General features: G+C 52.0%; 1 protein-coding gene across 3 annotated transcripts in view; it reads left to right on the forward strand.

The window, feature by feature from the left end:
* Positions 1–10,078: 10,078 nt before the first annotated feature.
* The window catches only part of MED15 (mediator complex subunit 15), a 46,749-nt gene continuing 45,897 nt past the window's right edge, over positions 10,079–10,930 (forward strand). For 2 of the 3 annotated variants that reach the window (XM_061141359.1, XM_061141360.1), the window contains exon 1: positions 10,141–10,316. In XM_061141359.1, the coding sequence (XP_060997342.1) occupies positions 10,249–10,316 (68 nt within the window). In that variant the 5' untranslated portion in view covers positions 10,141–10,248. Of the gene's footprint in view, positions 10,317–10,930 lie in introns of all 3 variants that reach the window. The other variant, XR_009692771.1, reaches the window with a different exon arrangement.

Raw genomic sequence — 10,930 nt, forward strand, 5'->3', positions numbered from 1 at the left:
GGATGAGGGAGAAAGTAAGCAGCGAAGCACTGTCTTGGCTGTGCGCAGCGCCATGTGAGGCTCCAAGCAAGACGAGTAGACAGGGCCCACCCGGGAGCCGACGTCCCCAGTGGGAGAGGCCATCCAGGAGGACTTTTGGGAGGTGGTGACCACACAGCTGTGTACCAGATGAGGACTTTGAGGGGAGCAGAGACAGCATTCCAGTTTGAAGACAGTGTCCGCAGATCCAGTCTAGCGAGTGGTCGGCAGGCCGCCAGGAATTTCTAAGCATGAAAGGAAACTTGGAGACCAGACCTGGCCCTCCAGCCTGGGTGAGCCTGGGCTGGCAGATGCCAACTCATGTTGTGGAGACTGGCCTGGAGGGGCACCAGGGAAGCGGTGGCCTCAGGGGCGCAAGGATCGAGTTCGGAGGGCAGTGTTGGCCGGAAACCTGGGGAGGAGGCAGGTTCCTCAGATCCTGTAGAGCGGAATGATGCGTGAGGAAGGGTCAGCCCAAGTCATGGTGGGGGACAGCCGAGCTCCCCTCATCACAAGGAGGCCGGAGCAGGAGCGGGTTTAGGGAAAGACAAGGCCCTCCAGGGGCCCAGGACGGTGAGGAGGCTGCAGATGTCCAGCTGAGGGTCTTTCTGGGGGAGTCCTGCCCTTTTGGAGGTGATACACTGAGCTAGGACAGGAATGGGGAAAGGAAGGTGGGCCGAGCGCAGAGCACACTGGTTTTCCAAGGGCACCCAGAGGGGCAGGGAAGGGGTGACTGCGGAGGGGCCGCCAAGGGGTGACCGCGGAGGGGCCGGGAAGGGGTGACCGTGGAGGCCCAGTGGGGCTGGGAGAGGGAGTCCTCTCCTGAGGGTGGCAGCAGCCAGCCGGCAGTGACTGAGGCATGGAAGGAGACAGGCCTCTGATGGTTCTACAGATGAAGAGAGAGACTGGAGGTGCACACCTCGCGGGTAGGAGAGAGGAGCCGGCGGGTGGGGAGCTGTAGGGTGAGTGAGGACAGGAGGCCCGGAGCAAGGCGGGGGCTCTGGCCAGGGACTGTGGGGAGGGGACACGCCCCCATCTTCTCTGAGCTGGAGGGACCGTTATCTCAAAATCCAGCTGGCTCAAGTCAGTGGTTCCCCCCACGGGAACATCTGCAGGAGAGGAGGGGCAGGGCGGGGGAGGCCTCAGAGAGGGACAGGCAAGATAACCTGGGGTCCTCCCAGGGATGGGTCAGCTTCCAAGCAAGCCCTCTGCTCCCCAAGGGTCTGTGCTCTGTCTGCTCCTCCATGACTGTGCTTCTGCACGGAGAACAGGGCTGGTGCTCAGTAGAGTAAGAGCAAGAGGAGGGAGGTGAAGGAGAGAGAGGTCAGAAGCAGAGACACTAGGTAGCAGGCTAGTGTAGAGAACGGGAGGTCTGAAGTCTCCGCCCAGTGAAGAGGACCTTAAAGGAGAGGATCACCGCGTTTGTCTGCAGAGCAGTTTGATCACAGCCATCCTAAACAAACAAACAAACAGTTGTGATTGGCGAAGACATTGGCAGCCAGTGGCAAAGAGTCCATGAAAAAATTCATCCAGGGAATCCATTAGAGGCCCAGAGGTTAGGACGTGGCGATTTCACTGGTCAGGGAATTAACGATCCCACAAGCTGCACGACACAGTCAAAAATAAATGTTTTTAAGTACAAAACAATAAGAAATGATATTGAGTCCGTTGAATAAGTGGGAATGAATGTGAGCAGTTAACACTCAAAAGAGGACAAAAACCAGAGAATTCCCTGGAGGTCCAGTGGTTATGACGCCTGGCTTCCAATGCAGGGGGCACGGTCTCCATCCCTGACTATTAACAAGACCCCACATGCCGCAGGGCAACGAAGTCCTGGGGCCCTGCAGTCAGGGAAGCCATGCTCCAAGGGGGATGAGCCCACGTGCCACAACTAAGACCAAACCAAATAAATAAATAGACATTTTTAAATGTATACATCAGTGAAAGGAAAAAAAAAAAAACCTACAAATGACGACATACATGAGTGAATGTATTTGTAACGTAACTGGCAATAATTATTCAGAACACATCAGGAACTTTCCTTCCCAGTGATTTCTCGACTCTCAGCTGACCGGGGTCTTGGTTGTTGCACAGGCTTTTACCCAGTTGTGGCGAGCCAGGGCCACTCTCCAGCTGTGCTTCGGGGCGTTCTCCCTGCGATGGCTTCTTCTGTTGCCATCCTCTAGGGGACACAGGCTTTAGCAGGGGGGCACATGGGCTCAGTCGCCCCTCAGCACAGGATCTTCCCGGACCAGGGATCGAACCAGTGTCTCCTACTTTGGCAGGTGGACCCATAACCACTACAGGGACTTTTTGTTTTTTTTTTAAATAAGAACTTTTAAAAGTTAATAATTAGAAAGTCAACCAACCAGAAAAATGATAAAGAGTCTTTACTGGAAGCTCACAGAAGAGGAAGTCCCAGCGGGTATAAACAAAGGAAGTCGAGTTCAATGACAGTAATACTCAGGAAATGCAAATGTTACACCTCACTTTCCCACGCTGGTAAAGAAGATATTATTCTGACACCTGTCGAAACAGTAAGAAAGACTCTTCAGGAAGACTACTGCTGTCGGGTGTGGGGGCTCTCAGTGGGGGAGGGCTCCGATTCACCTCTGAGTATAGCAGACAGCTGGGGCCAGAGTGAGGGCTTGCTGGATGGAAGATTCCTAACGTGAGGTGTCAAGGATAGGGGGATTCTTGCTGCACTGGCCTAACGGGATTATCCAGGGTGGGGAATGAGGAACTTGATCAGGTATCAAGGCTGGGGCACTCCTGGAACCAATCAGGCAGAGAGCTTTATCTAGACCGGGCTAGGTAGGTCGGGAACAGGACAGGTGCCAAATGTGCCACTTAAAGTGGTTTAGAAACACGCCTGCAGGGACTTCCCTGGTGGTCCAGTGATCAACAGTCTGCCTCCCAGGGCAAGGGATGCCGCTGAGTGGAGAACTAGCTCTCACAGGCACCGGCGAAGCACAGCACCCCACAACGAGGCCCCGAGGAGGCCAGATAAATAGATTTTAATTTGTTTAAAAAAAAAAATGCCTGGAAGATCTTTGATTTTCCTCCCACCAATGGCTGAATCCCAATCTTTCTTCCTGTCCTTCAACGTGGACTGGACTTCATGACTGGTTCTAAGGGACAGAATGAGACATAAGGGAAGTGTGTGATTATAAAATGCCTCAAGCCTCGCATCTGGCTCTGTCTGTGCTCCGTGAGCCCTCCCGCCCACCCGACCTCATCATGAAGACACTCAGGCAGCCCTGCGGAGAGGCCTGTGTGGACCTGAGACCTCTGTCAAAACCCGCCCCCACTTGCCTGCCACGGCCACGGACCAGCTGTCTCACAACCAGATCCTCCAGCCCAGCCAGGCTGTCTGAGCACGGTGATCCTCCGCATCCCACAGCTGTGTGGAACCTCAGGAGGCACTGAGCCAGGGACTTCTCTCTGGTCCAGGGGCTGAGACTCTGTGCTCCGAATGCAGGGAGCCCAGGTTCGATCCCTGGTCAGGGAACTAGATCCTGCATTCCGCAACTAAGACCCAGCACAGCCAAATTTAAAAAATGAGAGAGACAGAAAGAAAAAAGAAAAGAAAAAAAAAAAAAAAAAAGACTGAGCCAGAACCCAGCTCAACCTCTCCTGATTCCTGACCCATAGGAAGGATGGGAGATAATGAATGTTTATTATTGTCATTTTCAGCAACTTGGCTGTGGTGTAATTTCTCACACAGCATTACATCACTGATACCTAGGACTATTGGGATTGGCTATCAATATTTAAATAAATGCACACTGGCTCTCTGCAAAGCAGCAATGCCACTTCTGGCTATCGGAGGACTACCCCAGATGAAAGCAAGACAGTGTAGTGGAGGGTATTCACTGCAGCAGGCACATCTTCAATTGTGAAAAAGCAGAACCAAAGTGGAAGTGAGACAGGAGGGAAGGGGGCAGGGTAAACCATGACAAGAATGATACAGCCATCGAGGATATGACATTAACTGGTTAGAACCAAGTAGGTCCAAGTGGCAAAAGATCTGACTTCCAGTGGACCTTGAGTCTCGTTATACGCTTATTATAATCCATTAGCTAACTGACACAGCCACTGAGACCAGGACAGTTCCCAGGTCGACCATAAAAGGCCAGAGAGTAGTAGCCTAATTCCTGGAAATCCCTACCCTTTCGCCAGGGAGGCCTGGTGTGCTACAGTCCCTGGAGTCACAAAGAATCGGACACAACTGAGTGACTCAATTGAACTGAACTGAATCCTTTCCCCAGAGGAGTTGAAATAATACTCCCACTTAGCCACTGAAATTTGTTGTTGTTGTTCAGTCGCTAAATCATGTCTGACTCTTTGCCACCCAGCACGCCAGGCTTCCCCGTCCTTCATCATTTCCTGGAGCTTGCTCAAACTCAAGTCCATTGAGTGGGTGATACCATCCAACCATCTTATCCTCTGTCGTCCCCTTCCCCTCCTGCCTTCAGTCTTTCCCAGTATCAGGGTCTTTTCCAGTGAGTCAGCTCTTTGCATCAGGTGGCCAAAGTATTGGAGCTTCAGCTTCAGCATCAGTCCTTCCAAGAGTGTTCAGGGTTGATTTCCTTTAGGATGGACTGGTTTGATCTCCTTGCAGTCCAAGGGACTCTAAAGAGTCTTCTCCAATGCCACAGTTCAAAAGCATCAATTCTTCTGCGCTCAGCCTTCTTTATGGTCCAACTTTCACATCCATACATGACTATTGGAAACACCATAGCTTTAACTAGATGGACTAGCAAAGTGATGTCTCTGCTTTTTAATATGCTATTTAGGTTTGTCACCCAGCCTGTAAAAACTAAACACCCCACAACCCAGGACCATCTCACTTTCTGAGAGGGATGCATTCTGTCCATGGAACCTGTTTGTCTGTAAATAAATTCGCTTTCACCCTACTGTGGCCTACTCCTGAATTCTTCCCTGCATGAGGCCAAGGCTCCTCATTTGGCAGCTGGTCCCAGGGACTCACCTGATTGCTTGGACATGACCATCCTCTCACACTCCCTTATCTGGCAGCATGTGTCCATAAATAAACCGGTTTGGTACCTGACCTGAAGCAGGTAATTTAGAGGCTGTGATGTAGCAATGACCCTTTTTTTTTTTTTAAACCAAGTGACCAGGGATACAACCCAGGCCCCAGCAGTGAAGGCATGAAGTCCCAACCAATGGACCGCCAGGGAATTCCCAATAATAACTTCTTAACTTCACCAAACAGTCAAGTAAACGCATTTCCCAACTGTTCCCTACATGTCCTTCCTCGCTGAATTTTGAAATTTATTGACATCAAGGTTCAAACAAGGTCCTGGCATTGCAGACAGGTGGGGTGCCTCTGGCTGGTCTTCCCGCGTGGCGCTAGTGGTAAAGAATCCTGTTACTACAGCAGGAGACACAAGAGACGTGGGTCTCTTGTGGGTCGGGAAGATGCCCTGGAGAAGGAAACGGCAACCCACTCCAGTGTTCTTGCCTGGAGAATCCCAGGGACAGAGGAGCCTGGGGGGGCTGCAGTCCATGGGGTCACAAAGAGTCGGATATGACTGCAGCTACAGGATGGGGTACCTCTGAAGCCTATCTTTGTTTATCTTTGGGTTCCCCTTCACTTGTGTTTCTCTTCTTCTTTGTTTTCTTTTTTAGATAAGAAGTAGATTTCTTCGGATTCAGAGAGAAGCACCCTCCACAGACGAGTGCAGTCTGTCATAGAGGGAGAGTGTGGCAGCCTGTATTTTTCTTCTTGTTGAAGAAACTGGGTCCTTTGTTTTGTAGCCTCACCCTACCTGGATTTGCAATTCGTAATGTGACAATCACTGCTGTGTACACAAAGTGCTACCTGCTTGGGAAATAAAGGTAAAAAAACCTGTAAAGATTATGTGATATACTCTTAGGGAGAACTGTGTGCTTCAAGAGAGAACTGGGCATCGTCTGGACCACACTCCTCTGGGTTATCAGATTTCCTTGCCATTGAAGTAGTTTACAACTCTGTACATTACAGATAATCACAGTGCAGAATAATTCTTGTCCCTAGACGTGCAAATTCTGCCAGATGGGGGGAGATCCCATTGATTTCTCTCACCTGCTGTGGGAGAGGTCAGTCTTATCTATATTTGCACATTCAGTTTGTAATGGAGCAGGACCCTGTGGTCCTTGTCCGCCCCCAACCACACACCGTGTCCTACGCCTGCCTTTTGTCTGTAGAGAACCTTAGTCAAAGAGTAAGTTTAATCAGATAAATGAGAAATGCAGAAACAAAGGAGAACAGTCAAAAGAGACCAAATAATAATAATGTAGTCATTAAGCATAGTCAAGGACCTTTAGCTCTTTCTCAAGGACTATAGATAATATTCTGAGCCATATCCTGTGAGCTGTCTTACAGATACTGAAACCCCAGGTGGAAGAAGTTAACTCCATGATGACCAGACTGTACCCATGACCCAAGCTGCCACAATTCCGAAAACTAGCCTCAGAGAAATGGGAACAAACTGACCCTGGAACTAAAGATTAACTGGACCTAAAACAATCAAGATGATGCCGGTCAGACCACCTGATGGCCAGTCTGAAGATGACTGTCAGAGCTGACTGTGCTGTTTCTGCATGTAGTCCCTGCATGCACCCCCTGCACTTTTGTCTATAAAAACTCTTGCCGCACTGGTTGGCCGGGGGTGGGATGGGTGGTGGGGAGTCTGCCTTTGTACAGATGTCTCCACCCTCCCCTGCCAGCTGCCAGCATTGAAAGTAAAGACGTTTTCCTTTCCATCAGCATGGCCTGCTTGTTGGCTTTTGAGCAGTGAGCCCTGGACCCACACACACCCCCACAAGCAATTTCAATACTCCTGAATATTAAAAAGCTGCTAAGAAGTTACCAGCTTCCTCATCAATGAGTTAATTAGAGTTGTGATTTCACCTTTTTAAAAAAATGTTTTAAATTAACGTTAAAAATGAGAAAAATTAATGTATTTTCGGCTGGATCTTCATTGCTGAGCGCAGGCTTTCTCTAGCTGTGGCATATGGCCTCCACATCACTTGGGCTCAGTAGTTGTGGCGCCGGGGTTTAAGTGCCCCGTGGCATAGGGGGATCTTAGTTCCCCGACCAGGGATCGAACCCACGTCTCCTGCATTGAAAGGTGGATCCTTAACCACTGGACCACCAGGGAAGTCCCTGAACCCACTTCTTTTCATCGAGATCACACACCTGCTCTCAGGATGTAATGAAGCTCAAGTTACTTATGTGTCATCACAGAAAGAATTCAGTGAGAGACAAAGTGATAGGTGAGAAGCGGGTTTATTTAGAGAGAAACACTCCACGGAAAGAGCCAGGCCATCTCAGAAGGCAAGAGTCTCCTGCATTGGCGGGTGGACTCTTTACCACTGAGCCAGCAAGGAAGCCAAAAAAAAAAGCGACTGTACTCCAATAAAAAATAAAGTTTCTACTATGTGTTGCTTTTAGAAGCAACAACTGCTGGCCACCTCCACACTCATAAATGATTGCAGGCTCCAAGACAAACACAGAAGAGGGGTTACAGCTGGCAAGTGCTGGCGTAGAAGTGAGACGAGAGAAGGGGGCAGGGCACAACTTTTAAAAGAACAGCAAAGCTCTTGAGGACAGAACAACAGCTAGTTAGAATTGCCAACATCCAAGAAGGTGGAAGATTCGACTTCCAGTGGACCTGGAGCCTCATTATGCACCTATTGTAATATAATAGCATCTAAATGATGTGCTCACAGGTGCTGTGAATTTTCTGAGGCTGACAGTTCAGTTCAGTTCAGTTGCTCAGTCGTGTCCGACTCTTTGCGACCCTATGAACTGCAGCACACCAGGCTTCCCTGTCCATCACCAACTCCTAGAATTTACTCAAACTCATGTCCATTGAGTCTGTGATGCCATTCCACCATCTCATCCTCTGTCGTCCCCTTCTCCTCCTCCTCCTGAGGCTGACATCTAAGGCCAAAAAGTGGGTGGCCTGGTTCCTGGAAATCCCCACCCAATCTCCAAAACAGTTGGAATAACCCTCCCATTCATTAGTCTATGAAATTACCCAGCCCATAAGAACTAACCACCACATATTTTGGGACTGCTCCTGCCCTTCGAGAGGAACTGTATTTTATCTATGGAAAGTGTTTCTTTCTAAATAAATCCATTTCTTACCTGTCACTTTGCCTCTCGCTGAATTCCTCCTGCCTGGAGACATAACCTTAGCTTCATTAAGTCCTGAGACCAGGTGTGCAATTCCAATGAAGAGACAGTGGGTTCGAGGCTCAGTCTGGATTTTGGCCAGGTCCAGTCCCCTATCTGAAGTGTGTGGTTTCAGGAGGGGCAGGCCAGCACCTTCCAGGATTAAGCACCAGAGTGAGGAGAGGGACTAGAGGGGTCCCTGTGCAAGGCTGGAAGGGGAGGGCCAGAGCCCCCAGGAGGGTGTGCAAGGCTTTCTAGAGGGAGGCTTCCAGCTCCTGCCTCCTGCAGGGCCCATCACGGTATCCACCAAATGTGTGGCCAGTGACAGGGACCAGCTATGGCAAGGTGGTCTCGGGAACCAGCAGAGTAGAGGTTTGGCCCAGCACCTCGGGTGGCTTGGGAAAGGATCCTGCCTCCAGTCAGCTTCAGCTTCCTTTGCCATTTCCTCCCCAGAGTCCATTCAGGACCTACCTTCCTGTCTCTCCCCCTCTCTCCCTGAGGCCAGAAGGTCTGTGGCTGTCTCTGCCTCTCTTTCCATAGTCACCATCTAGACTCTAACCAAGTTGTCATCACCTCTGGACTCCAGACAAAGGGATAAGTAGAAATAGAAGTCTGTAGCAAACACCAAAGGGGATAGCACTTAAGTTTATCTTGATGATAAATTCTTGACAATGTTCTGAGCCTCTTTGTCACAGGCAGCAACAGTAAGGACAGGAAAAAAAAATCACTGAATTGGAGATATACAATATACATAACCAATATTTAATTCATGAATCACTTGGTTTATTGAACACAATTAGCACACAACACGGGTTAGTTGAAGCACACTTTAAAAGAGTGAGGTATACGATATGTGTATTAGATCCCAGTTTTATTAAACATGCAAGAGGGACAGAGACAGGGCAATGAACCATTCCAGTCAGCCTGAGGGTGGCCAAGACATGGGCTTTAGGAGGTAAAACTGGGAGGTCCTAGGCAAACCAGCAAAAGTTGATCACCGCAGGGACAGAATTTTTTTGTTCACCTGAACACTTGTGGGATCCTAGTTCCCCACCAGCAGTCAAACCTACACCCTGTCAAGTGAAAGCTTAGAGTCCCAACAGCTGGCCTGGCAGTGAATTCCCAGGACAGAATTTTTAAAAAATTATTTTTGAAAGAATGAGAGCAAAAAAGTTTGAAAATGTGAACAGCTCTCCATCACTGCAAGACCTGAAACCTGAGGACAAGAGGGGCCCCTCTAGGGAAGCTGCTCACTGCCTCCTCTCCCAATCCCCTGTCCCCTACTCCTGTCTGGGGCTCACGGACACAGAGTGGACACAGCTCCTCCTGGGCCCAGCGCTTAGTAGGCATCGGTAGATGTCAGTTCAGCCCACGTTCCATGAGGCCCATCTTGGTGATTCATTCATTCATTCATTCAATAGCCTTTGTGGTCCACTTGGGCTCAGGATTCTTGTCACCTGCCTTCTCTCCCCAGGGGCATAGACAATCCGGCAGAAATTTCATCCTCCTAAGAGTATCCTAAGGCTTCACCCCCCACCCCACCCCCTGGTCCATTCCCGCCTGCCTCGCCTCCGGCTCCCCCTGCCTCCTCCACTCGGCACGTTCGTGTGCCTTTGGTGAGCATCTGAACTGTGTTCTCCACGGACAAGGCTGTTGGGCCAGACGGGAAAGCCTGTGCCGCAGGAAGGGCCGAGCTGGTGCTGAAAAATCTCTCGTAAACAGTGTCTCCAAGGCATCCGCTCAGATAACGGGCGGCTTCGCGCCGCCTCCCCGAGCGGTGCGGATGCCCTGGGCTCACGGGACCTGCACACAGTAGGGCCACAGGCCAAGTAGGTGACCCGGAGCGCGGCGGGGGATGGGGCGCCCGCGGACTCCATTTCCCACAAGCGCGTGCGCGCCCCCATTTCCCACAATCCCCTCTCCTCTTCCGGCGCGGCCGAGGCGCCGCCGACGGCTTCCGGGTTTGGGCCTGGCTCCGCGACTGAGGCGGCAGCGGCGGCGGCTGCGGAGCGGGGCGCGGGAGGTTGGAGTGGGGCACCGGCATGGACGTTTCGGGGCAGGAGACCGACTGGCGGAGCGCCGCCTTCCGGCAGAAGCTGGTCAGCCAAATGTGAGTAGGGGCCGGGGCGGCGGCGCGACCCCCGCCCTTCCCCTTGGCCCTCTCCTCAGCTCTCCTCGCGGCGGGGGGCGGCGCGGCCGGACGGCTGGGTCCTGGGCGCCGGACCGCGGAGGGGACCGGGACGCGGCCCTCGCCGCCCACCCCTCCCTCCCCTCTAGGCTGCGGGTTCGCCTTCATGAGTCGTACTCTTGTAGCGGGCGAGCCCCGGCTTCTGAGTCATCATCCTGAGCTTTCGCGTTCGTCCTTCGTGTGATCCGGAGGCGGCGGCCTTTCCCCCCTCTGCGTCCCACTGCGGACGGAGGAGCCTGGGGCCTCCCGTGGCGGCGTCCACAACGCTGGGCGCCTCGCGATTCCTCCTCGGAGAAGCGCCTGAGGGCGGAGGGGGCGGACGGGAGGGGCGCTGGGGGCGGGAGTTTGCGGGGGACCCCCTCCCCGCCGCGGGCTTCGCCGGAGGGTGACAGGAAGAGGCCGTCAGGAAGCGACCTTCGGTCGGGAGTGGGCGTGAAGAGCTGGGGTTGTTTGCCTCCTTCCCTGTCTCAGCTGCTGACCCCTCGAGGCTAGGGGCTGCCTGTCGCCCGGGGGCTTGGCGTGCCGAGCTCGTGCTT

Source organism: Dama dama, chromosome 5 (assembly GCF_033118175.1).
Source record: "Dama dama isolate Ldn47 chromosome 5, ASM3311817v1, whole genome shotgun sequence".
NCBI lineage: Eukaryota > Metazoa > Chordata > Mammalia > Artiodactyla > Cervidae > Dama > Dama dama.